The sequence below is a fragment of the Penicillium cinerascens genome (genome assembly GCF_028974065.1).
Source record: "Penicillium cinerascens strain IBT 15544 chromosome Unknown contig_16_segment0_segment0, whole genome shotgun sequence".
In the NCBI taxonomy this organism is placed as follows: Eukaryota; Fungi; Ascomycota; class Eurotiomycetes; order Eurotiales; family Aspergillaceae; genus Penicillium; species Penicillium cinerascens.
In genome coordinates, this window is record NW_026695286.1 from 1988141 (window position 1) to 2015820 (window position 27680).

The window sequence follows — 27680 nt, forward strand, 5'->3', positions numbered from 1 at the left end:
GATGTTATGACCTCGAATCGCTCCTCTTCGGCCTTGCGGTCGCCGTCAATCCTAAACGAACGTCGAGATTTCCGCAGATTGTCCGGTCGCTCTGTGTCCTCTCCTATCGATCCCGAGCCGGCTCCCGATGTCCAACCCACCGCAATCACAGAGGAAATCAGCGAAATCAAGCGCTATGAGGATTTCACTACCATAGATTGGGTGCAGGATGCGGTATATGAACAGAGCGCTCGCCGCGCCAAGCGGCGGGGTGGCGGGGGATTTTGGGATCAGGAGGGTGTCTTTGGCTGGCGACGCAAAATGCGCGAGTCTTACGATGCCGGACAGGCCTGGCTGGTGGTCACACTTGTCGGAATGGCAATTGGACTCAATTCGGCTCTTTTGAATATCATTACCGAGTGGTTGTCAGATATCAAGCTGGGCCACTGTACCACTGCATTCTATCTGAACGAACAGTTTTGCTGCTGGGGGGCTGAAGGAGGTATGTGAACTGCATTGGAGACGGTTTGAACAAAGCTGACATTACTTGACAGGATGCCCCGAGTGGAAACACTGGACTGGCTTCTGGCCGGTCAACTATGTAGTGTACTTCTTTTTCGCTGTAAGACTCCATTCCGCGCCCACCCGAGGCTTTTGCGAGCTGACATTTGACTAGGTGTTACTTTCTTTCGTTGCAGCGGTTCTTGTCAAGTCTTTTGCGCCATATGCCGCAGGTTCCGGTATCTCAGAAATCAAATGTATCATTGCGGGCTTCGTCATGAAAGGTTTCTTGGGAGGCTGGACCCTTCTCATCAAGTCGATTGCTTTACCATTGGCTATTGCTTCTGGCCTATCCGTTGGTAAAGAAGGGCCTAGTGTTCATTTCGCTGTTTGCACGGGCAACGTGATCTCTCGATTCTTTGGCAAATACAAGCAGAGTGCGTCGAAAACGAGGGAAATCCTGACCGCGTCGGCGGCCGCGGGTGTGGCTGTTGCTTTTGGCAGTCCAATTGGTGGTGTTCTTTTCTCATTAGAGGTACGTTCGAGAATAGCTCCGTGACAAGCAGATGCTGATAGCAACAGGAAATGGCCAGTTACTTCCCGCTCAAGACTCTCTGGCGTAGCTACTTCTGTGCCCTGGTCGCGACCAGTGTACTAGCTGTAAGTTTTCTCATCGATCTTTTCGATGAACTATGCTGATTTTCGTCAGGGGTTGAACCCATTTAGAACTGGCCAGCTGGTCATGTTCCAAGTCCAATATGATCGCACATGGCATTTTTTCGAGCTGATCTTTTTTGTATTTCTGGGTGTATTTGGCGGTCTCTACGGTGCATTCGTGATCAAATGGAATCTTCGAATGGCCGCATTCCGCAAGAAGTACCTGTCTCAATGGCCTATCACCGAATCTGTGGTTCTTGCTGCCCTTACTGCAGTCCTCTGTTATCCAAATATGTTTTTGAGGATCAACATGACGGAGATGATGGAGATTCTCTTCCGCGAATGTGGAGGGGGACATGACTATGATGGGCTCTGCGAGTATGGACATCCCCATTCCCCCAGTCTATCAGATAACTGACATTGTCATTTACAGAGCCCAGAATCGCTGGTCGATGGTATTTTCGCTGGCTATTGCTACCATTCTGCGCACCGGGCTGGTCATTATCTCCTACGGGTGCAAAGTACCAGCCGGCATTTTCGTCCCATCGATGGCCATCGGTGCGTCATTTGGCCGCATGGTAGGAATCATGGTGCAGGCACTACATGAATCCTTCCCCAATGCCGCATTCTTTGCGTCATGCAAGCCGGATGTTCCCTGCATCACTCCAGGCACATACGCCTTCCTGGGCGCTGGCGCAGCCCTCAGTGGAATCATGCACATCACCATTTCCGTGACAATTATCATGTTCGAGCTGACAGGAGCCCTGACCTATATTCTCCCGACCATGGTATGTCTTCTCAAGCGCTTGTCATCAGCTTGAATCAGCTAATTTGACCTCCCTAGATCGTGGTCGGCGTAACCAAAGCCGTTGGAGACCGCTTCGGCAACGGCGGTATCGCGGATCGAATGATCTGGTTCAACGGCTTCCCATTCCTGGACAACAAGGAAGACCATGTCTTCAACGTCCCAGTCTCGCACGCCATGACTACGGACCCGCTCACCCTGCCCGCCTCAGACTTCCCAGTACGCGAGGCAGAGCACCTGCTGAGCGACAACAAGTTCCAGGGTTTCCCGATCGTCGAAGACCGGAATACCAAGACATTGGTCGGCTATATTGGCCGTACCGAGCTACGATACGCTATTGATCGTGCACGCAGCGACGGACTTGTCTCACCACGCGCACGGTGTGTTTTCACCAAGGAAGCAGCCGAAGCAGCCGAAGCAGCCGTCGCCCGACGAGCATCCGTCTCCCAGCCGCGCACCGCCGAGACCTTCGACAGCATTCAGGACAGCGTTGGTGCCGCAGTCGTCGATTTCTCACGATACATTGACCACACGCCGCTGACCGTACACCCGCGCCTCCCGCTCGAGACCGTGATGGAGATCTTCAAGAAGATGGGCCCGCGCGTTATCCTTGTCGAACACCGCGGCCGCCTGACCGGCCTAGTCACCGTCAAGGACTGCTTGAAGTACCAGTTCAAGGTTGAGGCGGAAGAGCAAGCCCTAGCTGCGACGAGCTCGTCTGAGTTTGCCTCTGCTCCATTGGGCGGGCATCTCAGCAGCCCTGCGCCAGAGACACTGGAGGACCGTTTATGGCGACTCATCCAGACTGTTGCTGGCTATGTGTCTGGGAAAATTGGACCCAATCGGTCTGTGCGATTGCAAGAGAGACACCGGCCTGCACCATCAGAGTCGGCGATCTTGGATGGCACGGAAGATGACGGGCTTGTGGAATTAGAGGAGAGAGAGGAGCGGCCCGGTCGCTAGTTTGTAATAACTCTGTGGATATAGGTTGATAGAGGAGTTGTGAACATGTAAAGCATTTGGTTGTTGATCAATCCAGGGATTTGTGTCTCATTAGTCTTTTTTGATAGAGATCCGTTTAGCTATGTTCACATTTCAGGTATTAAGCTCCCTCTATGCCCCCCCTCGCGCATCCCAACCAAAATACAACCCGCCCCCATCATCGCAGCTCCAAGCCACCAAAGCCCACCAACAGCCTCGCGGAACACGATCATGCCTAGCAAGGCGGTAGCCAGGAAGTTCGATGCGGTGTTGGTAATTGACACCTTCACGGTAGACGGGCCGGCCGTCAAGGCACGGGTGAAGAGAGCCCACATGATGATGTTGCAGACGACGTTGAGGCCCAGACAAGCCTGGTAGAAAGGGTCAGTATAACATAACACCTACTTCCACAGAACTCATGTATCAAAGCTCTAGTAACAAGATAATAGCGGGAGACGTACACCGCGGACCATGAGCTCTAGGAACGGCGAGGAGTCCAAGCCGAAGAAGTGCGCGAGGGACTGCGCAAAGGCGGTTGTGTTGTTATCCGTTGTGCTACCGAATGTGTGAATTGGTGAATCTCATTTGCAGGTATAGGTTCTCCATGGTGATAGGTTCAACTTACAGCTTTGCGAAGACCCCGTTCAGTGCAGCGAATGCGCCGCTCGCCACGGCGAGGACTATCCAGGGGGAGGTGGTAGACTTTTGTGCCGGCTGAGGAGCCATTGTGGGTGTTTTATGTACGAAGATGATAAATGAATGAAGGATGGAGCTGGACTATTGTATAAAATGCAGGGATCTGAACCCACAGCGCGAGAAGGGAGGTCAAAATGCCAAGACCCGATAAGATAGTGATCGACGTTATCGAAGTATCAAAACCGAACTACGGAAGTGGACCAATATGTTCGTGTATACATCTAGAATTTCTAGTCTCAAGGAAGGAAAGCTCATGGAGAAAGCCTCTGCACACGCCACTGTGCATCACCGCCAACACCGGATCCCTCAACCCGCACATAACGGAACCGATCATGCAATCGACTCTTCCGACCCTGCCAGAACTCAACAGACTCCGGCACAAGGCGCACGCCGCCCCAGAAAGGCGGAAGAGGAATATTCTCAACCCCGGCAAAGCGCTGCTCCATGTCCTTAACCCGCTCCTCAAGCAGGGCGCGGCCGTCATTGATATCCGTCTCGTCGATGTCGGCCGGAACGTTGCCCTGCAACTTAGCCACGCTCTTGCGACGCTGATTCTCAGCGAGCTGCAATGGCTCCCCAGACCACAGCACCCGGCTCTGCCAGCTGGCCCAGGCGCCGATCTGACTGCCGCGTTCGCGCGTACGCCAGTATGGTTCACTCTCCTCGCGACTCAGCGGCTCCAGCATGCCTTCGATACGGACCTGGCGTTCCACGGATGCCCAGAGGAATGTCAGAGCGCCCCATTTGTTGCCCTGTTGAGGAAGGTCCCCTGGTGGGGGTATAGATCCGATCGTATCTGTGTTGGCATCCGGGCCCCAGACCTGCCGGCCTTTACCTTCCCGGCTACCCCAGTTACTGTAGACCACCCATCCGTGCTCATCTAACTCCTTGAGGTAGAGGACACGCGCACTAACGCGGCCGGAAGGGAGCTCGGCTGTAGCAAGCGTGCAGGTCTCAGGCGACGAGCTGGGCGTTAGTCGAGGGTCGTGGAACCAAGTATTGAATTGGTGCAGCGGATTGGTGCCATGCATTTGGGAGATTGTAAGAGGCGGGTTGGTCACGAACTGGTGGGCTCGCGCGGGGTGCGACATGAGTTGACTTTCGGAGGTAGAGTTGGGCGTCGAAGTCTGGGAGCGGAGGGCTTCGGGGCCGAGGTGGGATGGCACGGCGGATTGTGCATGCGCTGGTGGCTCCGGAGAGTCGGATATAGCTTCAATGTCGCCGGGTGCAACTGTTAAGCGACATGGAGGTTAGCTTGGAGCTCTTTTTGGGTTCCCCGCGGTGCGGCGCATTGTGCGGACGGGCGGGTGGTAACGGTAGGTTCTTGCGTACAGATAAGCTTCTTCGGGCGCCGTGACTGAGCACCCGCCTCGACGTTCTGTGACATGTTCGAGTTGTGGACGAGTCGTGGTGTGGACGAATGCAAATGTCGTGAGCGGGGTTGGCGGGAAGCTGTGATGCCAATGCGGAGAAACAAGTCAAAGGCGATGGGCGTAGAGAGACGAGACAGCATGAAATGTGTCTCGTATCACTTAACAAGTCAACGGCAATACCAAGGTAAACCTCAGTAGTGGTGGCCTAGAAAATTGAGGTGAAAAGCCAAAGTCACACACTGCACGAGGTGAAAAGGCGGAGCTCCAGATCTTGGAACTGGAAATCGTGGAATGTTACGGATGCACCCGACGTCATGCCATACTTCCAAGGTCGTCACGTCTACCATCACATTCGGCTTGTCATATATTTGGAAATGCCATTTATCTAATGCAAGTTGTCACTGTACAGGGTCCCTAGGGACCTTTTCATGATTCTTCAAGCGTCTATACGCCGTGAACTCAACCTATAGATTAATTAGCAACCTTGGAGTTATTGATATCCATAGTTGAAGGAGACATGCCGTTTAAGGCTTCGAGCACTCAAGGTACTTCTCGCCACGCTTGCAGGGCGAGTCAGCCAGGACTTTGCAGCACTGAGTGCCGGCTTTGGAAGCGCAGTCGCCGGAGCCGTCGGAGGAGACAGCAACGATCTGGTTGCCGTCCGACAGCTGCTGACCGGCCTTGTAGGGAGAGACACCGCAGTAGTCGGAGCCGTAGCCGTATTCGGACTTGATCCAGTCACAGCCCCAGCCGCGGTAGACGCAGTCGTAGTCCTCGGGATTCACGGCGCTAGCGGCGGCAGAGGAGTCGGCAGCCGAGATAGAGGCATAGGAGGAGGTGGGAATTGAAGACAGATGGCTCTGCAGGACGGAGCTCGGAGGAACAGAGATAGAAGGAATGGCCACTGTAGAAGTATTAGGAGTGTAGGTGGCCGAAGAAGTCATCCTGGCCGAGGCCACGCCGGCCAGAAGGATGGTAGACGCGAGAGTGAACTGCATTTTGATATATGATTATATCGAGATGTAGAGGACAGGATGCCGACGGGGCAACACTCGGTAGATATAGGGCTAGGAAGACTAGGTGGAATTCCGTACCAGCTACATTGGCAGTAATTGCCCTTCCCAAACAAATGACAAAACAGAGGGATCTGCAAAGAACGAGAGCTGCTTTTCATGGTAGCGGACCAAATTGATGCCGATGAATAGAGCTGTGGCTTCAATAGATCGAGTGTTCCTGGTGGAGCGCAGCCCACCCAGCCCTAACGACATGAGGCAATTGATCCCCCAAAGCTGAAAGACGGAGAACCTCGGGCCGTACTTCGATCGGCACTGGGACCTGAATCTAGCGATCGACAACTTTATCGAGATCAAGAGCTGACATGATCGTCGCTTTGGCAACAACAGACCCCTGAAGCAGGCCCGTGGTGGTCAAGGGTCAACTGTCGATCTCTCAGCTTTGCCCACCCCCCTACCTAGCACATAGAGCTATGTATCCATGCCGCTATTTCACCAAGTGGGTTCAGCCGGGAAATACAATGGCCCCGTAGTGTCCTATGACTATGTCCTGTGTCATGACCGAAATCGTGTACGCCGCGATCAACGCGTACTATAAGTATTGTACCCGCCCAAAACAAGAGTCTTTTGGAACCACTTCCACTTTATCAATATGCAGTTCAAGCTCTCTACACTTGTTGCCCTCCTGGCCGCATCCCCGGCCCTCGCCGCTTCCAAGGGCGCTACCGTCGCTGCCGGTATCTACAAGGTCACTACTAAAGTCTTGGATGTCAGGAAAGTGGCAGAGAGTATCGAGCTCACTACCTACCCTTCAAAAGCCAGCGTTAGCTTCCCTATTCCGGTGCCTCGTCTCTAAAGATATAATACTGATCCCGCCTAGCTCTTCTTCTCCGATTACCGGGGCCTCCTGGATCTTAAGAACGAGCAGGTTCAGTCCTCTCCCGACGGCATTGAACCTAGCAGTGAGCCCGAGGTCTGCAATGCCTTTATCTCCGTGAGTAGCCGCTATTTATAATTATATCACCGGATCGCCTAACAGTATACATAGTACTCGGAGGTCGAGAAGAACTTTCTAGCAACTATCATCGACAAGGAAGCAATTTTTAAGTCGTTCGCTTCCGCCTTACCAGTTCTTGAAATGCTGCGCTCCGATTCTTCTATCAGTGACGTATGTTTTCCAAAGTGAAATGCCTAACTCCAAGGACACTCACCAGTTTTATAGACATACTACTCCAACGTGCTTGGCCTTGTTCCATCTTGCCAGGCTGATATCATGAAAAACGGCAAGTAGGTAGACGAACTATTCAAGGTCGCCATCAATACTTACGACCAAGGGTTCCCTAGCACTCCTTACTAAGATCATTAGCATCCGAGGAAGGAAATACCACGCCATCACACTTGACGCTATGAAGGCACCAGCTCTGTACATAATCACATTGTATAGGGAGATGCTTCATATGAGGAATCTCTTGACTTCAAAAGAAATCGCACTTAATGAAATGTACCCTTAATCTACGATCTAAAGCGTTGAAGACGAATGTTAGTTGTCCAGGAAGGGAGTTTGGATTTCATTCACTTCCGGATTGAGAGACTCAATTCACCAGATTCCCCCGACAGATTCTCCTAGGAAGTCTCCGCATATAGATCAGAATGTCTCGACCGTCCTGCGATCATGCTTTCATGTTGGCACGAATCTAGATCCTCGTGGTGGAACCCTTGCGTTACATACTTAGTGCGTCGGTCAAGGTTTTTTAGCTGTCTCCTTACGGTCTAGATCCCATGTCGAGATACTTGATAAACAATGGGAGTCCTTGGTCCTGAACTGCATAAAGAAAAACGCCAGGTTTAGTGGAACTTGTTCTCGCGGCGGCAGCGCGTGTGATTCCAAAGAAAACGGGCCCGGTTGCAACTCCAGGACTCGTATAACCAGGAACAAGTCTTGGAAGCGAGCTTCCCATTTCTAGAGTCTCAAAGTACCAGTTTACAGGAACCAAAATGCTCAATCACTTTTTTTGTATTTCGTTGGGCGTATGGAAGCGCCATGCAGAGTTGAGATGGGTCTATGAACATCATATCACAAACATGGTATACATAAAAGAAAAAAACTCCCCACCATTTTTCAACGCCGGTCTCGCTGAATGCCATGATATCAAAAAAAAAAAAAAAAAACATCCGAAAATTGCAAATCTGTTATCCAACCACCGCCACCCCTACATGCGCCGAACCGAAGCCCACACCGAAGGGATCCAGCCCTGACAAGGTGAATGTAGGGTTTTTATCAATCGAAAAGATTAAAGGGGGTAAAGAAACCCTGGTAGACGGTAGCCAGGAAAAAAAATCAACACGAAATAGCAAATTAGATGGAGGTAGGAGTGCTGACGAGATCGATGATCTTGCTGGCCACGGCGGAGGGGTAGCCACGGGACATCATCTCCTGGACGATGCCGGCGGCAGCTGTGCGGTCGTCGGCACCCAGGAAGGCGCGGGTCATGGCCTCGTATGTGCTGGGCTCGCGCTTGGAGATGCCGATGCTGTCGTAGATGGTCTTGGCCTTGGAGACATTGCCCTCGACGGCCCAGCCGTGAATCAGCGTGTTAGCGATGTAGGCGGTCATCTCGACGTTGCGCTGCAGCATGTCTTTGACGATTTCCTCGGTGTCAGCGACGCGGTTGTTGGCCACCATCGCTTCGAAGAGGGCCTGGTAGAGGCAGGGTTGCAGGCGCACGCGGCGATCAGAGACGACGGAGTCGAAGACCTTGCGGGCGGCAGGTAGGTCGTGCTGGACACAGCCCTTGGCGTGGACAAGGGAGGCGTAGTGCACGGCATCGGGCTGCTGGCCGGCTGCCTGCATGGACTCGAGAACCTTCTCGGCGGCTTCCATGTCCATGGGCTCGAGCGAGGCGTGCGCGTCAATGAGCAGCTTGTAGGTGTGCATGGTGGGCTTGATGTGGCGGACCTGCATGCGCTCATAGTAAGCGAGAACCTTGCTGCGATCGCCCTTGGTGTTCAGGAAGTATTGGATCATAGAGTTGTAGGGAGCGGGACGCGGCTTGTAGTTAGGCATGGACTCCATCTCCTCAAACATCTCCTCGGCGAAGCGCTCGTCACTGACTCGGCAGAGCGCGTTGACGATGGTTCCGTAAGTGACGCTAGTCGGACGCACGTTGTTGGCACGCATCTCGGCAAAGTAGGCGAGGCAGTCATCGATACGACGAGCCTTGCCCAGTTTACCGATCAGAGCATTGTACAGGAACGAAGTGGGCTCGACACCCTCAGCAACTGCGCGGTGGAAAATCTTCAAAGCCTCAGTGGCCTCGTCAAAGGTCTTGGTCGATTCCTTCAACGTGGTGATGTACAGACCAAAGGTGTTCGCGGAGGGCGCAGAGCCCAGGCCGAGCAGCTCCTGGTGGAATTGGCCAGCCAGTCGACGGTCACCGAGAGTGAGGCACGCAGAGACCATGGCATCGAGGATTGAAACCCAACCGTACTTGACAGCATTGTAAGCCGGGTTGAGAGGGACGTCGGCGCGCGCCATGTTGTGGATCTCGTTGACCAGCTCCATGCGGTTGGCCTTGGCGGCGGCAGTGATCAGCTTCGCGTACGTGATGTAGCGAGGGTGACGACCAATGCGACGCATGTTCTTGAGCCGGATCAAAGCCTCGTTGAGGTGAGTCTCTGCCCGGCCGGCGGTCTTCTCGAGCTCATCAGCGATAATAGCAGACCCTCGGAAGTCGGTGGCCTGGGCATAAGGGTCGAAGGAGTCGGGGCTTGAAGACGGGGTCGTGATGGAGGTCTCGGCCATGGAAACGGGGCTGTGGCGTTCAGACAGGAAAGAAGCCTGAGTAGACGCCTCCAGGTGGTCCTGCCATCTCTTGACGACATCAGGGCGACTGGCGAAGAGGTTGGCGACAGCCTGATCGACCAGGTGAGTCGTGTACGTATCCAGCGGGAGAGAAGTTGACAGCGCGACTTCGAGCATGTGTGCGAAGCGGACAAGGTGAGCGACATCGAAAATCATCGCACTGTTATTGGCCATCATACCAGCCTGGACCTGGAGGGCCAGGGTGAGGTCGGTGGGGTTCAGCTGAGAGATGCCCACGGGTCCGAGGCTGGCGACGGCATGTTCGGCCAGGGGGGACACCAGACCGCCGTTCTCAATCATAGACCACAGAAGAGTCATGGAGGAAGAAGGCGAGAGAACAGCGGCCGTCTGCACAAGGACGCGACCAAAGAGGTGGAGGGACTCGGTGACTTGCTCACGTGCGGTGGTAGGGACAGTGACCTGGTCGGCAGAGGCGTTGCGAATACGGGCAAACATGTTGCGCGCCTCGTGCAGGCCCTCCTCAACCTGGCCACTCTTGAGTAGCGCAACCGCGTACATGGTGGTCGGCTGGATCAGATCCGGGGTTGCCTGACCCACGGTGGTCAGCATAATCCACAGGGAGCGGGCCGCCGAAACGTTGCCCCGACGAATTTGAAGAGCGAGAAGTGAGATGGCGGGGTTCTGTCGAACATCAGGGTTGGTGGACAGGCGGTCATATGCCTCGGAGGCAGTCGTAAGATCGCCGGCATCAGCCGCGGCAATGCAGATTCGGGAGATGGCATGGTCCCGAGCCTCATCATGTAATTGGGCCTTGGCTAGCTCTAGGGCCTTGCTGTGCTCGCCGACATTCAATGAGTGTTGCACGAGGGCATCCTGCACGATCACTTCTTCCACTGCAGCCCACCGGCCCTCGCGGTTCTCGGTGACATCGTCAAACGAGGAGCGAATTCGGTCAAGGAAGCCCTGAGCACCCTCTTGTCTGCCACAGGACAAGTAGGCACGGATCAGAGCAGCGTACACCTCACCGTCCAGGCGCTTGACAATAGTGAATACTCCATTGTCGTCCGAAACCGCAAGGGTGCGATACTCGTTGTAGCATTCCACGGCGCTCTTGAGGTCACCGGTACTAGCAAAGGCATCAATCATGCACGGGAAGATAGTCGCATGGGGAGTAACCTTTTGCTGTTCCATGTGGGAGTAGATACGGATCATGTCCTCCACCAAACCCTCGCGGGCACAGGCAATGATGAGATTGCGGTAGAGGTCGAGCGGGAACACGAGTCGGGAGTGACGGGTCGTGGCAGTATTGAAAAGCTTGACAGCGATAGACAAGGAGTGGTCCTCGGCAAGAATATCGCGCTCCAGTTCACTGGACTGAAGCATAAACTTGCCAGGCTCCTCCATACCGCCATAGCGGACACGTTGCCGTTCGAGCACCTCTTTGGCCTTGATGATCTCATGCGCCTGGGTCACAAGCAGCTGGACGAGGGTTTGGTAAGTATCTTCATCGGGAATTACCCTACGACGAAGCATATCAGAGTAGACATCGAGGGCCTTGGGAATGGCCTGGGCGGGATCGGGGTTGAGCTGGATGGCGGCGACGAGGAGGGCATTGTACGCATCGACAGTCGGGGTCATTCCATCCTTGAGCAATGATTGAAAGGCTGCAGGGATCGCGGCATAGTTCTTCGAAGTGGCCAGCTGGACAATGCGTTCCGAGGCGGCCTTGGTCTCGTCGGATATAGCCTCGGCCACAAGCGCATCTTCAGACTCGGCGGCGGTCTCGATTGCCTCCGACGCTTCCTCCGCCTGTGCTTGTTCCTCCTGGATCTGGATCTCTCGGGCGACGGCCTCCTCAACCTGAGCGCTGACATCCTCGTGCACAGCGGCCTTGGTCAGATGGGGCGGCACGGTTTCGGGCGAACGGGCCCGTTCCTCTTTGCCCTCGACATCCTCGGCGGAAGGTTTCCATCCGATACGGCGCTTGAAATGAACCGAGCGCCAGTCACTGTCATCGCCAGTCTGCTGGGCGTGCTGCCAGGCAGCGTAATAAGCAGCTAAACCGAAATCCCCAGAGCCTGAGCCGCCCTGACTCGCTTTGGCGCCGGCGCCGGAGGAGCTGGACGCGTTAAAAGCATTCTGGAGTTGTGTGCGAGAGAACTTGGCGGGTTGGGTAGCGAGGGAATTTAAGGTGGTGGACGACGCGTATGAGGACTGCGACGCCGCAACTACCGACTGAGCATAGCCATGGGTGAAGGCTTTGGTGAAACTCTGGCGCGCGAGATGGGTGAACGGTTTAAAAACCATTTATCTAGCGGGGGACCTCTTCAGAGTGAAGAGGCAATGCTGTTTCAATGTTAGGACCAGAGAACCAGAGAACGCGTGCAGATCGCGGAGTCGAGACACACCTTGCACTCAGAATAGTAATTTAAGTGCAGGTTCATTGGACGACCGAGCCGCCAATGAACGCGCTGGGGCAAAGGTAGGAAGGAAAGGGTTGTAGAATTAAGACCCGTGTACGGACAGGTCCTGGTGGCGATGGGGAATAAAATGGCAGGGAAAGAGGGAGCCTAAGTAAAAAGGGAGAGGCTAAAAAAAATATGCCGGGTTTCCAGAAGGAGATGGAGTCGCACAGTGGGCCAGGAGTGTCTAGGGCCGATCCTCTCCGGGGAATCCTCTCGATATACGTGGTACCTTCGATTCATAGGTAAAATGCCCCCGACTTTCGCTACTTGCTATCATCTAGCCTGTTTCCTGGGTCTATCGTATACCAAGATTCAAACACGTCAACATTTTTCTGAAGTACAGTATACCACGAGACGAGTACATTGTGCTCGCAGGGCAAAGTACTCAGTACGCCAGATGTCAACAGGTCAGCAGGCCGCTTATGTGAAAAACCGGAAGACGTAGACTTTCAGCCAATAATAGCGCGACTCCCCTGGTGGGTTCCTGGATGAGTCACCGTCCTTCCGGTTCTTTTTCTTCTCGGAGCCTGCGCTGAACTTCCCCGGGCGGCATTCGGCCTCCCGGTTTGCCCGACGGGGATAAGGGATCAAGGGGATAACGGCGATCCGGAGGTTGACTCTTGACTCCGAGGAAATACGAGGGTCGTAGCATTCTAGGGTTTCCTTGGTGTCAGCATTCGTGGGAGATCTAATCCCAACCTTTCTAAAGGTTGTTTCTCCCAAGTTGGTCGAAATGTGACATTATTCTCACGAAAGTTATCGAGAGAGTATGAGAGTAGGGATAAGACGTGTAGATGTAGTCGATGATTGCCAAGAGACGTTGAAATGGACGAAGCGTGCCAAGGACGGGCGGTGTTTGTGGCCTCAGGCAGCTTATTATTATCACGTGACCGCAATGGGATTCCAGGTTCGACCCTTGGTCAATATCCGCCAAGGATGAGGCTTCTGATGTCAGTGCTGGATAATTCGAGTCTTACCGAAGCCCATGCGGAGAGATCAGTGATCACGGTGACCGCCGATGCTATATGCGGATTCCCTAAAATGCAGACATGACCACGGATATTTTCCTTGTGGCAGCCCTCAGGATCCCGCAAAGAGTACCGTACATGTACTTTTCACGATATCCACTCGAACACGAAGCGAAACGCAAAGTACAAGGATTGACTATCTGACGTCAGAACAGGGCCTGCCGTAATAGACAAAAACAGGATGCTCGGATACACGTCGATCGATATCCATGTCCCGTGTCTGCACTTGGGCCACGCCTCTCAACCCGATCATCGCGGGGGAGGGGCGGGCTTCGCGAAACAAATCGCACCCCTCCCAACTTTCCCGCAAGGTCTCCGCTGAGATCCCCCGGGCGGTGGCACCCATTATGTACTACCGTTCTCTCTCATTCACTTGTTTGGTTCGCTCGTTATCAGATTCCCGTTTCGATAAGGTCATCCTGCACGGTGTGTTGAATCCTTCGGAACAGTGCGTTCCAATTCCCAAAACGCGGGAATGACTCAAGGTCCTGTACGAGTCTCTGTCGACGATCACTCGCTGTTCGATGGCCATTCATGCGATGTAAATCCGGTTCTGGTGTCGGTTCCAAATGCAGGTCCGTGCCTGCCAAGGGGGCATTTTTTTTGGACCTATAAATCAAAGGGTCTCAACGGCCGCCATCCGATTATTACCTCCGTCGTAGATGAGGGCTATGTCGAGCTGGAAAATCCCGCGGGTCTCTCTGGCCCAAAAGATTCTCCATGTGCTGGAAATGGTATGACTCAGGTCGATTTATATAGAACGTTATGCCTCGGGTACCTCAGTGGGTACCCGCACGAGGCCCTACCGGGAAAAAGGCCCCTCCAGAATTTCATCATCGCTTGGTGCACAGAGTACTGATAGAGTACTGATATGCAGGTTCGAATTTTTTGTGGACCGTCCGGCCTGGACTCCACCCCGCGCGCCGTGGCTTGCATCACCGGTGATGTCGAACCAACATCGCTGATCTTACCCGGCGATTAGTAACGCCGAGTTACAACTTTTCTCCTGGAAATCAATTCGACCGAGTACAAAACCCGAGTCTGTCTTGATCCACTCGCACTCCGTACGAATCACCACATTGTTACCTTTAACACGTACCACTGCGTGTCGGTGTAAATTAGCAGCACCGAACCAGCTAGGTGGTTCAAATTAATAGCAGCGGAGTTACACTGATCCTAAGGAAGCATTGCCAAGTATCTCCGACGACACAGCACGCTCCGCCGATATCCGAATCGTCTTCGGCGCCGGTCATTTAAAACCACTACCAAGGCGCCCTAGCGACTAATATGTAGGAGAATGATACTCGTTTAGGTATACACGTGACCGGTCCCGGATATACGGGAAGTCGTCGGGCTCCGAGTTTCGGGCCAAAGTGCCCTACCGTTCTGACGGGATCTATAAGTGGGTCCGTGGGTCCCCTGGTGACTAGTACCGAATGGACTCAAAAGGCAAAGTCCCTCACGCATTATCCGTACTCAGTCCAGACTCTACAGTATCGTGATAGTTCGCTCCGAAAGCCGACCCATGGCCCACTCCCGGAGCCATGGCCACATAGACTATTTTGGGGTTAGAGGTAATTTTTAATTTTTTTTTTCTATTTTTTAAATCAAGAAATTAAAACTTCTCGAAGCAGCTTCCGATACTTCCAGCGCTCTTCCCGCTCTAGAATCGCTCCGTGGTATCAAACTATACAGGGGGAAAACGCCACAATTAATAATTCGCTTCCAGACACGGGGATCGAATGTGACTCAAACGAAGAGGGGTTAGAGCTTCATTTGTCAGTGAACTAATGTAAGAAGTGTAGTAGGTAGATCCCCGGAGCACCGCAGGGGCCCGGCGTTTAAATGTTGCATTTCACTCCGCGGTCTCATGTATGATGATGTGCCAGTGCACCATGAATTAATATTACCACGTGTATCCTACAGTCGAGAAAGAGTATTCATCGTCAAAAAGGAAGTAAGAAAAGTGGGTCTAGATCGTCGCCCCCATGACGATACTCATTTCCTTGCAGGACCCTTTCCCGCGTCATCCGTACCTGACCGCGTCGTACTCGTAGAACGCTCCACCGGAAATGACCACCGGGTTGCGTAGAGTATGAAGCTGATGGGAACCTTCAAGAGAGTATCTCTGGTTATCCGGATGGCAAAGGGAAGTGCGGTTTTACCTCGTTCGGGCATCTACCATTCGGCGCGACTGCCGAGCTACCCGGAATGAGCTTTCAGGCGTGGTGACAATCCACTAATGTGGCTACTTGACCGCTCATGGGCTCGTCTTGGCGAATGATCTTTAGGGATCGGGGAGTAAAAGGAATCTCGTAGCGCGCTGCTTATAAATTGCAGCTGAGTCCGCCTGTTGCGGTGGGAAACGGCGCATACACAGCATTTGCATCTCTCCTCGCAGCTTCTTTCCTCCTACAAATACCCTCCCCATAGTTTCCTCAGATACATAGCTCTGTTCTGAAGCTTTCTCGCGTCATAATGGTCTCACAAACGCTGGTGGAGACGCCACACCATCCTGGGCGCACTGGACGCGGCTCTGAAAGTGACAGCTCCCTCGATGAGATTGCGGAGCAGAAGCAGAAGCTGTTTGCGACGGCGCTGGGAAAGAATGGAAAGGATCTCGACAACTCTGCATCCCCGAAGAGGTGGAAGAGTTTCTGGACCTCCTTCCGATACCTTGCCAATTTGACGCCCAAGGAGGTCGACGACTTTATGGCGTCATACGTCATTTACAACCTTGATTGGTCCGACGAGCAGCAAATGACCAAGGTGTTAGGCCCTAACTATCAGGAGAAGGTCGGCGACTGTTTGAAATCATACTACGGAGTGTTGAACCACCTGTGCGCCCTCGGTGACGTCGAAAAAATGTACATTCCCCCATGGATGAGTCGCAAGGCCAGTGTCCTGGAGAATCAGATCCTCTACGAGCGATCAATTGCTCAAAACATTGGTCTCTCTGCTGGGGATAAGGTTCTGGATCTCGGCTGCGGTCGCGGGCGAGTAGCGGCTCACATGGCGCAATACTCGGGCGCCCAAGTCACCGGCCTCAACATCGACCCCAATCAGATCGCCCAAGCGAAGACCTTCAACGAAGAGCGCGGCCTCCAGAACAGCTTCGTCGTCCAAGATTTCAACAACCTCCCACTTCCGTTCGCCAACGAGAGCTTCGACGCCTTCTATCAGATCCAAGCCCTGAGTCTATGCAAGGACCTCCCCGCTCTGTTCAGTGAGGTTTTCCGGGTGGTCAAGCCCGGCGCTAAGATCTCGCTGCTGGACTGGATCAGCCTGCCCGCTTATGAGCCTACAAACCCCGAACATGCCGAGCTCATGCGTCGCGTCAAGCCGTTGATCGGTGCCGTCGGCACCCCCACCCAGGAGAGTTTGGAGAAGGCGCTGACCGACTGCGGCTTCGAGATCGTACTCTCCGAGAATGCCAGTATCGACGGCTTGCAGGCTCCCCTGATCGACACCGTCGACCTTTACTTCCGCACCCTGCGCCAGGTCATCCTCGCCCTCGTCAAACTGCACGTCCTGCCCCGTCACTTCAAGACCTTGATCAACCGCCTGTGCCTGGACGGTCAAGCGTTCGTCAAGATGGATAACATGCGCCTGGCCACCACAAGCTATAGCATCATTGCACAGAAGCCCAGCGCATAATTTGTGAGCAGGTTATTCCCTTTTGATGCCGCCTTTCAAATGAAGAGGTGTGTGAGCTAGGGAGAAATGGCATGGCGAAATCGTCGCAAAAGACTCATCGACGACTCCGCCCATCCTGCGCGCATTTGCAACTTCAGACCGACAGTGTCGGTCAGACAATACAAATACCCTATATAGTAATTGAAACCTTAGAGGACTCGGGAGTTCACGGCTGCTTTGTTTGGGTTTCCGCGATCTTGATCTTTATTGTTGAAACAGTGTCTGGAGTTTTTCATTTGGAATATCAATGTCAGCAGAATTGCATATAATTTCGTATAGCATTGATGATTTTAATGATAATTAGTTCTGCCGTAACGAATGCATGACGATTAAAATAGACTTCCAAAGTTCGGTGTGCTAGATCCGTAAGTTTAGTTGCGGCTCTAAACCTTATGTGCCGATCGTTCGACCAGCAAAAAAACGGTTGATTATATGGATAAAACCAGGCCATCAATTGTTCAGAAAAGCTAGAAAAATTGTATATTATCTTGCGATAGTCTTCAAAGGTTCAAAAAATGAAACATTGGAAGGTCGTGCCCGGGATCGAACCGGGATCGGCGGAATCAGAATCCGCAGTGATGACCATTACACTACACAACCAACTTGATGTGATCTGCAGGCCTTAACTGTTCTCTCAACCATAATCAAATTCCGCCCCATTGAACCTTCTTCGCTCTCGTATTAACCGTTGCTAAACGAGGAACCTTGAAGTCATGACTCTTGCCAATGGCCGAATTGGTTCTGACCAGAATTCTAGACCGTTGCTAGAAAACCCATGGCTCTAAGTGTGCCACTTAATCAGTACACTCTTGCGGGATAACTTGATATATTTCCACCGTTGTCGCCGTCCTAGTCTTAGGGGTTGTGCTACAAGGCGACATCCCAGTTCGTTATCGTTGAGGTAATCAATCTAATATTGTAGAGTGGAAATCAATTTTCGCATCCTCTACTTAAATATTCGGAAAGAGTGCCTTTTGTGCCCTTGTTTCCCACCTTGAGTTAAACCCGAGCATAGGATGCCTGAGTAAAGAAGTCATGCCCGTGGGCATAGGACATTTTTCAAGTTCCGATGAACTTTTTTTGGTATGTTTGTTCATAAGTATGTTGGTGAGGTTAACATGGGTTGACATTCATCTAAAAACTAGAAACATATCGAGATCACCGATCGGGTCGTAGATGTTATGGTTCTCGATCTGTGTGCGGCAGGCTCTCCTAGTGCCTAACATGCAATAAAACCGGATGGAACCAACTACGCCAAACAGCGAACAAATCAAGGTCCAGTATATTGTTACCCGAGCAAATCCAGACCATCACTTGCAGATGACGGTGCTTTAGGGCATGCGGTGCAACGATGGGCTCGGCACGTTAGCCCCCTTTAGGAAAATTGGATACACGCTTCGGCCGACGATGCCCGCCCTCTGCCCGTTCCCTCGACACCCTCCAACGCTGCATGCGCACGCCTTCGCAGTCTTGACTACGCTCCCCGCATTCATCCTATTCCACCTACCCGAGCCATCGCACCTCCCGCCTTGACTCGACCCCGCGGGGCTCACCTTGATAAATATCCCAATCTCTCCCCGCCTTCCCTCCACAAACCCACGATCGATATTCATGTCCCCTCAACCGTCTTCCGTGACGGCGCTGTCCGCTCCTGGCAAGGTCCTCCTGACCGGTGGCTACCTCGTTCTCGATCGCAGCTATACGGGTACCGTTTTCGCCCTCGATGCGCGCATCCATGTTGTTGTTCAACAGCTCAGAAGGGGTCACCGCCGTGGACCTTCTGGGTCAAGTGATGCTAAATCTGCCTTGAGTGGGGAAACCCAGCCGACTCAACCAGAGGGCGAGGATAAGGAGACCGATGATACCGTCGTTGTACGTTCGCCGCAATTCGTTGATGCGATCTGGGAATACGGAATCCAGCGGTGTGAGAATGGCGGCGGAGTTAAGGTGGTTCAAAAAGGAGATGGGTGCGCTTCTCTTCCCAATGATATATCTGAAAGGAAACTAATCAGCAGAAATGCAGTCCCCGGAACCCTTTCGTCGAGACCTCGCTGAGCTACGCATTAACATACATTAGCTACGTTGCTGACTCGAAGGATTTTGGTTCCCTCTCAGTCACCATCCTGGCTGACAACGACTACTACTCTGAGACAGCAGCCTCAAGAGGCCCTGCATCTCAAGGGCGTGGTGGACGATTCGTCAATTTCGGTGTTACTCTCCAGGAAGCCCACAAGACTGGACTTGGTTCATCCGCCGCTCTAGTCACTGCCTTAGTTTCATCTCTGGTCATCCATCGTACCATGCAAGCGGACGACCTTGGTGCTGGCCGTGACAAGCTCCACAACCTGGCTCAAGCTGCCCACTGCGCAGCGCAGGGTAAGGTTGGATCTGGATTCGACGTGGCTGCCGCCGTGTACGGATCATGCTTGTATAAGCGATTCTCGCCTGCTATCCTGGAATCTGTTGGTGACGTAGGAACGCCTGGTTTTGAGGAACGGTTGTTTGCCGTCGTTGAGGATGCCGACCAAGAACACCCGTGGGATACCGAATGTGTCGATTTCGGCATGCAGCTCCCGCGTGGGATGCAGATGGTCCTGTGCGACGTTGAATGTGGCTCGCAGACTCCCTCGATGGTCAAGAAGGTCCTTCAATGGAGAAGCGAGAACCAGAAGGAGGCCGACATTCTCTGGGCCAGCCTGCAAAACAACAACGAACGGCTACGACAGGAGCTTAAGCGTCTGGCGCAGCACCCAGATGCCAATACAGATGGCGAGTTCTCAGATGTCCGCACTCTCATCGGCCGTACACGCCACCTTATTCGCACCATGACCCGCCGGACGGGTGTGCCCATCGAGCCGAGCGTGCAGACAGAGCTGCTGGACAACCTCTCCGAGATTGATGGTGTCATTGGCGGCGTGGTGCCCGGTGCTGGTGGCTACGATGCTATTGTGCTACTTATTCGGGACGATCCCACCGTCATTGCACGACTAAATGAACGTTTCACCAACTACGAGAGTGCCGTGAAAGATGACTTCGGAGGGAAGATCGGCAACGTACGACTTCTGGGTGTGCGGCACGGGTCAGAGGGGGTGAAGAACGAGATTCTGGAGCAATATGCCGCCTGGATTTAGATCAGGAAGTACTCATCCTGGCTAAAAACAGCCACTCGTACCGCCAAGCTTGAAGTCGACATGTCTCGAATTCTGGACCCCGCCTTCCTTGCGCCTCCGGCCCGTCTGCCAAAGAACCGCACGAATCGCGTCCCAGACCCTGAAACATTGACGAACCCGATATCTCACTTGACTGAGAAGCCGAGCCTTCTCGGAGTCTGTTAATACGGGCTTGAACGCCGACGGGCCGGATCTATTAATATCTGCCGTCTCTACCGAGCATCGATCCTATGGATACCCCTGTATCTCAATAGACATATCTTGAGCAAAGCCATCATAGTGCAGATGACTGATATAATCATATGAACCCGCCATAAGACTTGCAGGCTCTAATTCCCAGAACGCTAATGTCCGATGCTTATCGCAAGTTCGTAACAAATAGTTATCCTCTCCTTTCCTTCCTGTCAGTGCATTTGGCCGTATGATGTAGGGAGCCAAATCAACTTTCAATCATCAATAAATTTTCGGGCATTTATCAAGCCTTTGAGACCGTGACAGACGATCCAGGAGACTCGTGCGGCCATCTTTCGATGTATTCCTAGCCGGTCCTCTGCATTTTTTACCAACACTCCACCTTCCCTGCATATGCAGCCCGGTTCTAGGCCATAAACGAGCCCATTCATCTCATAAGGCACCTGAACACTATCACAGTGTGCGACCGAGAGTTGTTTGTCGGTGTTCTGATTTGGCCGGGGGGGCCAAATCGGGGCACGGTCTCGGCTTCCACGAGCCTAGGTAGCATGGGACGGAACGGGAAACACTGTTCACCTATCGAATGATTATAATTAATTGAAAGTTTGGGACATGAAATGCTTGATCCGTGTTCTGGTATGGCTGAGCGGAATGCCAAACAATCTGGGTTTGGGAGTCTAGTTCTTGCTCGGTTTCCCCGGATCTTCTTTATCTCCCCTATCATTAATTAATTAGAATAGAGTAAATAGATTCTAGCTCTAATTAAGCAGTTTATCGTATGCCTGTGAATTAATTTTGTGAATTAGTTTTGTGGCGAAGCGGGATTTTTCTCAAGCCTGTTTGTCAGTTTCACGTTGCGACCTTTTGACATGCCGATCTCTCCTTTCCTTCTTCCCTTCATTTTCCGACTTTTGCTGCATCTCTTTCTCCTCGCCTCGTTAGGATCTTTCGTATCTTTCGTTTGTTCTTACATTGCCCTGTCCTGTTTTCTGCGCAGTTCATCCTTCTTCGGCGCGCTAGCGAAAGACTACCGCGCGCGCCCCGGGTAGTTGACTCCTCACATCTGAGCCGAGATCGACCAACTCCTCTCTCTACACCTTCCCATCTTGTGAACGCCCCATCCCCGGTGACAGCATACCCAGTTCCCATCCCAGGGGCGTCAGTCAATTGCCACCTGCCAACGGGGCATCAACAAAGATGTCTTCTACCGACAACGCCGAGTCCGGGGTGCTCGAGTCCAAAGAGCACGAGTCGGGGCCCACGAGTTCTCCCCAGACTGCGCAACCAACACCCGCACAACTCTCGACCGTTCCGGCCAGCTCAGAATCTGTATCTGATAACACCGCCTCTGTCCCATCGGACAACGCCCAGCCAGTCGGTGCCGCGAACCACCCCGCAAACGGTGGCGAAAACGCCGCCCTCGTGACAGCAACGACTAGCTCCTCCATTACTCCCCAGAACGATTCCACTCCCGTTGTCGCGCAGCCCCAGAATACCGACCCGCCTTCGATGGATACCGAAGAACCCAAGACGGTCGCTGAACTCTCGGAGGAGCAGTCAGACCTTGAGGGGAAGGAGGTTGAGGACGCCGGGCCTTCGCTGGCTATTACGTTGCTCTTGACGACCGGGGCGCGGCATCCGTTCACCATCGACGGGAAGTACTTGCGGAAGCGGTCGGTCAACGTCGAGAATTACGATCCGTTTGCCATGAGCGTTTATACATTGAAGGAATTGATCTGGCGAGAGTGGCGATCTGGTAAGTCTACATCTTGCAAGCTATGGAGCAAGCTGCGAGTTGATATCTAATCCCCTCTTGTCATCTTTTAGACTGGGAAACCCGTCCTTCGTCTCCGAGTTCAATTCGTTTGATTTCCTTCGGAAAATTGCTTGATGACAAGTCGCCTCTGTCTGGTACGTTCTGCATGATCTCAAGAACCCCTTGTCGCCACCCCGTACTAACGAAACAAAACAGACTCAAGATTCAGCCGAGAATCTCCCAACGTTGTACATATGACTGTGAAACCACAAGAAGTGGTAGATGAAGAGGACGCAAAGGGAGCCAAGACACAGTTCAACCAAGGACGCGAAGCCGGTGAGCGCAGTCCCGGCTGTCGCTGCATCATTCTATAAGCGTTTCCCCCAAAGTACCCGAGAATCCGCGACAAGACCCTCAGACCGTTCCCTTCACGCCTTGCGAGCCTAACCTCGAGCCTTGACATTACACTTCTACTCTACGATCTACCCCCCACCTTCCACCATCTGACATCGCGGCTACTCGACCAAGCCTGCCTGGATGCAGGATCACCTTACCCCAGGGCAGCCAAACCTGACTCCTGATTGTTGAACATGCGCTCCGGCAGCGGCGTTTGGACGTTTCATTTCTTTCTCTCGACCCATTGATATCACGACTGTTTATTTAACCTGTGTCGCCATCTCTGCTTGTTTCCTTCTATCTCGACCCGCCTCTTTGTCCGCCTCTCCCTTCTGATATCTATATACCCATCCGATCCCTTTTCTTTTGGTTCTCCCTCTTCCTCGAATGTCTATTCTCTGTATGGCTTGCCTCAGAACTTGTGTATCTACAATTTTCGCACTTTTTTATATTTGTCTCTTGTTTGGTTGCCGGTCTGTTTTGTAGTGTACATGCTTTTTACTCTTATCCTTTATTTGGAGACTTCTTTATTATACAACCCAATATTTGATTCTGACCGCAGTTTTTGAGTTTGGAAGGGTTTAGTCTTGACAGGTATCGGGTATCTTTCATACTATTCGATACGTGGAGTCTAGTAATGGATTGGAAGAAGAGATTGGACCAGCTGCATCGTGGGCTTCTGCCATGAACAGATGCAAACAGAAGACCGATGCAGCTGATCTGGTATCTATCTCTCTATCGTTGACATGAGATCGGACGTGAGGAATAGAGGAAATGCGGAAAGGAGACTAGTTGCACATGTCGACCGAGGGAAAAAGAGAAAAACGAGCAATTCAAACATCGAACGAGATTCATCACTTAGAAGTCCATCTTCAGCCTCTTCTCCATCTCGTCGTGGAAGGTAGGCGGTTCCCGGAACTCGTCGCCTGAAGAAAGATAAAGTCAGCTCACATCCAAATAACCGAGCCAGCAGCGTAGAAAAAGATATGACATACCGGGGAAGATATCCTCCCAGCTGACCTCCGAATCGCGACCTCCAAGCACAAGAATATCCTCGTGGACATTGCCACCCTTCATGCCGCCCAGCACGGCGGGTCGGAATGTGCCATCACGGACAATCTTCAGCTCCATGCCACGGCGGACGGGCTCGGCAATGCCGTATGCCCGACGTAGGGACTCCATCTTCATTGCATCTTGGGTTGCGCGCCAAGCGAGCAGGCGAGCCTCCAGCGGGTGCGTCGAGGAGGGGATGTCATTCAAGGCTGGGATGTTGGTAGATGAGGCCGTTGCGGTGGCGGGGAGGGTGATCTTGTTACGGAGGGTATCGGGGAGACCGGGCGCTGAGGGGGCGCCCTTTGAGAGCTGTGTTTGGCGGGCGGTGGTGTTGGTGGTTGAGCTGGGGTTACCAGATGGGGGAGCGATGCGGAGAGACTGGGGCCGTTAGTGGAATTGAACGAAGACTGAATGGTAAGAGGATAGCGAGCTGGAGCTAGGCTCTAGTATAGGATGAAATTGGACAGATGGGATTCCGGATTGACTCGGAGATGGTTTGACTGGAGGGTGAGGTCAAGGTCCGTAGCTTGATAACGTACCATTATGACGGTATGAAGGCGGGCTCTTGTATTCAATTTGGCAGAGTACGAGTGATCGTCGGAAGCAAGAGCAGCTGCGAAAGAGAAGAAGATACAAGAAGGAACGAGGATGATGACCGAAATGCGGAGGACAGCGTCAGGCAGAGAGAGCAGCGCGTCCAGCTCCTTCGGTAGACCACAGTCACCGCATGTGCAGATCACATGACAAGATCAATTCTAATCCGCGTCTCTCCATCCAACACCTCGATAACTCCTCAAGAAGAAATACCACAATGCACCAATTAATGACGCCCCTGACCCTCCGGGCCCTGCGGACCCTCGTTCACCGTCCAGCAACAACATCAACCCCCCTCCGCACCCTGACGACGTCCACCCTAACCCGCCAAACCCCGACTCCAAGCCGCTTCACCTTCAAGCCCGTCTTCCGCACGCAAACCCCATTCACCCTCTCCGCCCTGTCCCGGCAATTCTCCAGTTCCCCCATAATTCGCGCAACCTACAACCAAGTTCGACGCGGCTGCCGCCAGGGCCAGCGCGCGCGGCGTGGCCGGTCTCCAGCGCTGAAGGACCACCCGTCGCTGAAGGGCGTGTGTCTCAAGACCGGTATCACAAAGCCCAAGAAGCCTAACTCTGGCGAGCGCAAGATTGCTCGTGTGCGCTTGAGTTCGGGCAAGGTCGTTACCACCATCATTCCCGGCGAGGGCCACAATATTCAGCAGCATAGTGTGGTTCAGGTGCGTGGTGGCAGAGCTCAGGATTGTCCTGGTGTCAAGTACCACTTGGTTCGTGGTGCGATGGATTTGGTATGTTCAGGGACTTTTCCGAACTGTCTGTTTTGAGGCCATTTGCTAATCTGTGTTTAGGGTGGTGTTGGAAGCCGTGTTACCTCCCGCTCAAAGTACGGAACGAAGAAGCCCAAGGGTAACTAAGTCCAATCAAACTGAATTGGTTTGATGAAGAGTGGATGTATTGAGGCCGGCGTTGTTGAGTCCGCCTCGAGGCCGAGGGGCTGAGTGTACAAGGCATACTTTATCTTTTTCTTTTCTTACTTTGTATTTGTGCAATATGGGCGACATTCTCATTTATTGGAATTGCATGTACCATTACGAAATCAACTGGCTACCCTGCTTTGGCTAAAACTTATTTTTTGAAATTTCTTTGCCTTTCTTCTAGAGAAAAAGTAGCCAAAAGCATTCATCGTGCTTGGAAAATAGAGATAGAACAAAATAGCTGCTCGTCGTGATTCTCTTGTACTCCGATAAACCATGCAACCAACATTTCTCAGCGGGCAATGAATAGAAACGCTGGCGAATCGACATAGTAAAACAAGGCAGGCATCAAAGGTCAATTTGCCGCGTATGGAGAATGAACCGTAAAAAAAAATAAATTAAAAAGAAGTCAAGTGTTTTTGGAACTTGACACATCATGAAAGGGACTGTTCTTAACCCAAAATAGATGGAATGAAGAACTCACTTTTCCCTCACTGAGCGGTACCTGTGACCGCCGCGGAAACGGCTCCCAAGATCAACTAGATAGTTGATGACGAAGTATATCCGGAGGAATAGATAGGCCCGAACACTTTGGCTCACGAGCAGGACGACTACGCCAACAAAAAGCAGAATGATGCCAAATTGTCCGAGCGCAAGAAGTCAATCGTTCTGATCCCAGCCGTAGGGCTTCTCCATGTCGTTCACTTTGAACCATCGATTGGTGCCTGATGCAAGATTAGAAGATGCATTTTTAGGGCAAGATGTTTTGTAAACTTACAAGAATAGCCCTTCCAGTCGAAGTTCTCGTCCGGCTGGCAGTGGCAACGGAGGTCCAGCCTCGTCTGCTCGTCGGTCGGGCAGTGTGTGAATGGCACGTGGTAGTAGGCAATCTCGTTGAAGAAGTGGATTTGCTCCTTCTTCAGCAAGATGGCAGCGGCAATGGAGTGGACGGGTGCGTCACCCCAGCGCTCGTAGAAGAAACCGCCATCCTGGTCCAGGGAAGAGAAGTAGTCGATGTACTCCTTGGAGCGCAACCATTCCAGGCTGCCAATCTCAAAGTTGGACCACTGGGAGAAAGTTAGTTCTCTGAATAATTGTGTGAAGATTTTGATGGGCACATACGAAGTGGCACTTGTTGTAGGACTCGCCACCGTCCTCGCTGATGAAGTCCATAGCGTTTCCTTTGGGGATGTGCTCGGGGTGGTTGCTCATGAACTTCTTCACACTATCCCACAGCGTAGGTATAGTCTCGTAGTACTCGTACAGACTGATGACGAAGCTGTATTTCTTGTCGTTTTCCTTCATGAAGCGGAAGGGATCAGTGCCGATATCACAGAAAAGCTCGATGCTGGGCTCGACACGCCAGTAGTACTCGTAGTTCAACATCAGCGGATGACGGAAGAAGAATCCAGACTCGTAGCGGCACATGTGGCGATAACTCTCGGAGCCTCCGTAGATGATCTTCTTGCGATCCATCTCATCGCGCGCTTCCTTCGCCTTGTCCTCGTCGATCCACTCGGGGTAGGACCAATGGGCCTTGGGAATCCGGCCGTAGTGGGTGGTGCCAGACACCAGTGACGTAGTAAGCTTCTTAAAATCATCGTCAAAGTCGGCGTCGTTCAGGAATACCCAGTCGTAGTTGTAGTTGCGGTTGAATCGGTCTTCCACCGTGCGGATGGACTTGGCGATTTCCCAGATATCGCTGTTGCGGGCGAGGGTGACAAAAGTGGCATTCACCCGCTCGCTACTATTATTTCCGGAAGACTGTAGCTTTTGCGCCTTGAAGTCTTCGTATGAGGGAGAAGGATTGGGGAATGAGGCGGTGCTGGGGATCTGGAGGGAGGATCGGGAGATGAAGTAGAAAAAGGTCAGGCCCTGGAGGTTGTTAGCGGTGTCGCGATCACCGGAGAGTCGAAAAACGATCCCCAGAAGAAGTCAAGCCTTACCACGAGGGCGACCACCAGATAGCGGGTATATCGCGCGGAGGACATCGTGGCGGGTGGGAGAAAGTTATTGCTTATGAGGCGGGGCTAGCGAGCGACAGGGGTTAAAAAAAACCTGCAGGATTGAGGCCAGTCCACGTTATAGCGAGAAAGACATCCGCGAAAATGAGAAAAAAGACCGTTGAGGATGAGAAGTGGAGGGAAAAAGAAGGGACTGAAAGCCACGCAAGACAATGGCGACAACCGCTTTCAGCCGTGCGTTTCACTGGTTCGAGACTTCTCCGAATTCTCAGGGGAACTTGGTGAGAGAAATTCTCGAGTGTCTCCAAGGTTGGCCTCTCAGATTTCGTGATTTGAGCGATGATGCAAAGGTCTATTCCCTGCCGTGTCGATCGAGGAGATCAAAAGGGAGATTACAGGTGTCGTCAATGCCCCATTGGTAGTACCTCAGATGTCTTGGCTTTTTGGACACAGTGTAGTGGCGATCAACACCGAAGAATTAAAATGTTGGCGATGTATAGAAATCACCGGACAGGTCAAATTGATATGACATTTGTTTCAGATGTCCCCTCGTGGAGTTGACTCACAATCCAAAGAGTGCACGCATTGGATCAACACTTGGCAT

General features: G+C 52.6%; 12 protein-coding genes across 12 annotated transcripts; 6 read left to right on the plus strand and 6 right to left on the minus strand.

Moving 5' to 3' along the window:
- Nucleotides 1-6: 6 nt before the first annotated feature.
- N7498_000719 (chloride channel protein) lies at nt 7-2905 on the plus strand (the record flags this gene model as incomplete). Its single annotated transcript, XM_058447782.1, has 7 exons — nt 7-481; nt 534-601; nt 656-1015; nt 1063-1140; nt 1190-1515; nt 1571-1925; nt 1982-2905. The coding sequence occupies 7 exons, from the start codon at nt 7-9 to the stop codon at nt 2903-2905; spliced, it is 2586 nt and encodes an 861-aa protein (XP_058313193.1).
- A 125-nt stretch (nt 2906-3030) lies between these two features.
- Nucleotides 3031-3649, minus strand: N7498_000720 (uncharacterized protein; the record flags this gene model as incomplete). The annotated part of the gene is made up of 3 exons (XM_058447783.1): nt 3031-3294; nt 3385-3478; nt 3549-3649. The coding sequence occupies 3 exons, from the start codon at nt 3647-3649 to the stop codon at nt 3031-3033; spliced, it is 459 nt and encodes a 152-aa protein (XP_058313194.1).
- Nucleotides 3650-3870: 221 nt separating this feature from the next.
- N7498_000721 (pyridoxamine-phosphate oxidase PDX3) lies at nt 3871-5132 on the minus strand (the record flags this gene model as incomplete). The annotated part of the gene is made up of 2 exons (XM_058447784.1): nt 3871-4850; nt 4952-5132. 2 exons carry the CDS (start codon nt 5130-5132, stop codon nt 3871-3873), a joined length of 1161 nt encoding a protein of 386 aa, XP_058313195.1.
- A 384-nt stretch (nt 5133-5516) lies between these two features.
- On the minus strand, nt 5517-5990 carry N7498_000722 (uncharacterized protein; the record flags this gene model as incomplete). Its single annotated transcript, XM_058447785.1, has 1 exon — nt 5517-5990. One exon carries the CDS (start codon nt 5988-5990, stop codon nt 5517-5519), a length of 474 nt encoding a protein of 157 aa, XP_058313196.1.
- Nucleotides 5991-6657: 667 nt separating this feature from the next.
- On the plus strand, nt 6658-7296 carry N7498_000723 (uncharacterized protein; the record flags this gene model as incomplete). Its single annotated transcript, XM_058447786.1, has 4 exons — nt 6658-6828; nt 6886-6999; nt 7054-7173; nt 7228-7296. 4 exons carry the CDS (start codon nt 6658-6660, stop codon nt 7294-7296), a joined length of 474 nt encoding a protein of 157 aa, XP_058313197.1.
- A 1065-nt stretch (nt 7297-8361) lies between these two features.
- On the minus strand, nt 8362-12135 carry N7498_000724 (pentatricopeptide repeat protein; the record flags this gene model as incomplete). Its single annotated transcript, XM_058447787.1, has 1 exon — nt 8362-12135. The coding sequence occupies one exon, from the start codon at nt 12133-12135 to the stop codon at nt 8362-8364; it is 3774 nt and encodes a 1257-aa protein (XP_058313198.1).
- Nucleotides 12136-15799: 3664 nt separating this feature from the next.
- Nucleotides 15800-16978, plus strand: N7498_000725 (class I SAM-dependent methyltransferase; the record flags this gene model as incomplete). The annotated part of the gene is made up of 1 exon (XM_058447788.1): nt 15800-16978. One exon carries the CDS (start codon nt 15800-15802, stop codon nt 16976-16978), a length of 1179 nt encoding a protein of 392 aa, XP_058313199.1.
- Nucleotides 16979-18628: 1650 nt separating this feature from the next.
- Nucleotides 18629-20148, plus strand: erg8 (phosphomevalonate kinase; the record flags this gene model as incomplete). The annotated part of the gene is made up of 2 exons (XM_058447789.1): nt 18629-18984; nt 19041-20148. The coding sequence occupies 2 exons, from the start codon at nt 18629-18631 to the stop codon at nt 20146-20148; spliced, it is 1464 nt and encodes a 487-aa protein (XP_058313200.1).
- Nucleotides 20149-21576: 1428 nt separating this feature from the next.
- Nucleotides 21577-22509, plus strand: N7498_000727 (uncharacterized protein; the record flags this gene model as incomplete). The annotated part of the gene is made up of 3 exons (XM_058447790.1): nt 21577-22135; nt 22207-22290; nt 22352-22509. 3 exons carry the CDS (start codon nt 21577-21579, stop codon nt 22507-22509), a joined length of 801 nt encoding a protein of 266 aa, XP_058313201.1.
- Nucleotides 22510-23389: 880 nt separating this feature from the next.
- Nucleotides 23390-24126, minus strand: N7498_000728 (proteasome maturation protein; the record flags this gene model as incomplete). Its single annotated transcript, XM_058447791.1, has 3 exons — nt 23390-23457; nt 23527-23962; nt 24124-24126. 3 exons carry the CDS (start codon nt 24124-24126, stop codon nt 23390-23392), a joined length of 507 nt encoding a protein of 168 aa, XP_058313202.1.
- Nucleotides 24127-24395: 269 nt separating this feature from the next.
- Nucleotides 24396-25104, plus strand: N7498_000729 (mitochondrial 37S ribosomal protein uS12m; the record flags this gene model as incomplete). The annotated part of the gene is made up of 2 exons (XM_058447792.1): nt 24396-24926; nt 24987-25104. The coding sequence occupies 2 exons, from the start codon at nt 24396-24398 to the stop codon at nt 25050-25052; spliced, it is 597 nt and encodes a 198-aa protein (XP_058313203.1). The 3' UTR covers nt 25053-25104.
- A 668-nt stretch (nt 25105-25772) lies between these two features.
- N7498_000730 (glycosyltransferase family 15 protein) lies at nt 25773-27103 on the minus strand (the record flags this gene model as incomplete). The annotated part of the gene is made up of 4 exons (XM_058447793.1): nt 25773-25837; nt 25891-26179; nt 26235-26987; nt 27059-27103. The coding sequence occupies 4 exons, from the start codon at nt 27101-27103 to the stop codon at nt 25773-25775; spliced, it is 1152 nt and encodes a 383-aa protein (XP_058313204.1).
- Between the last annotated feature and the right edge of the window lie 577 nt (nt 27104-27680).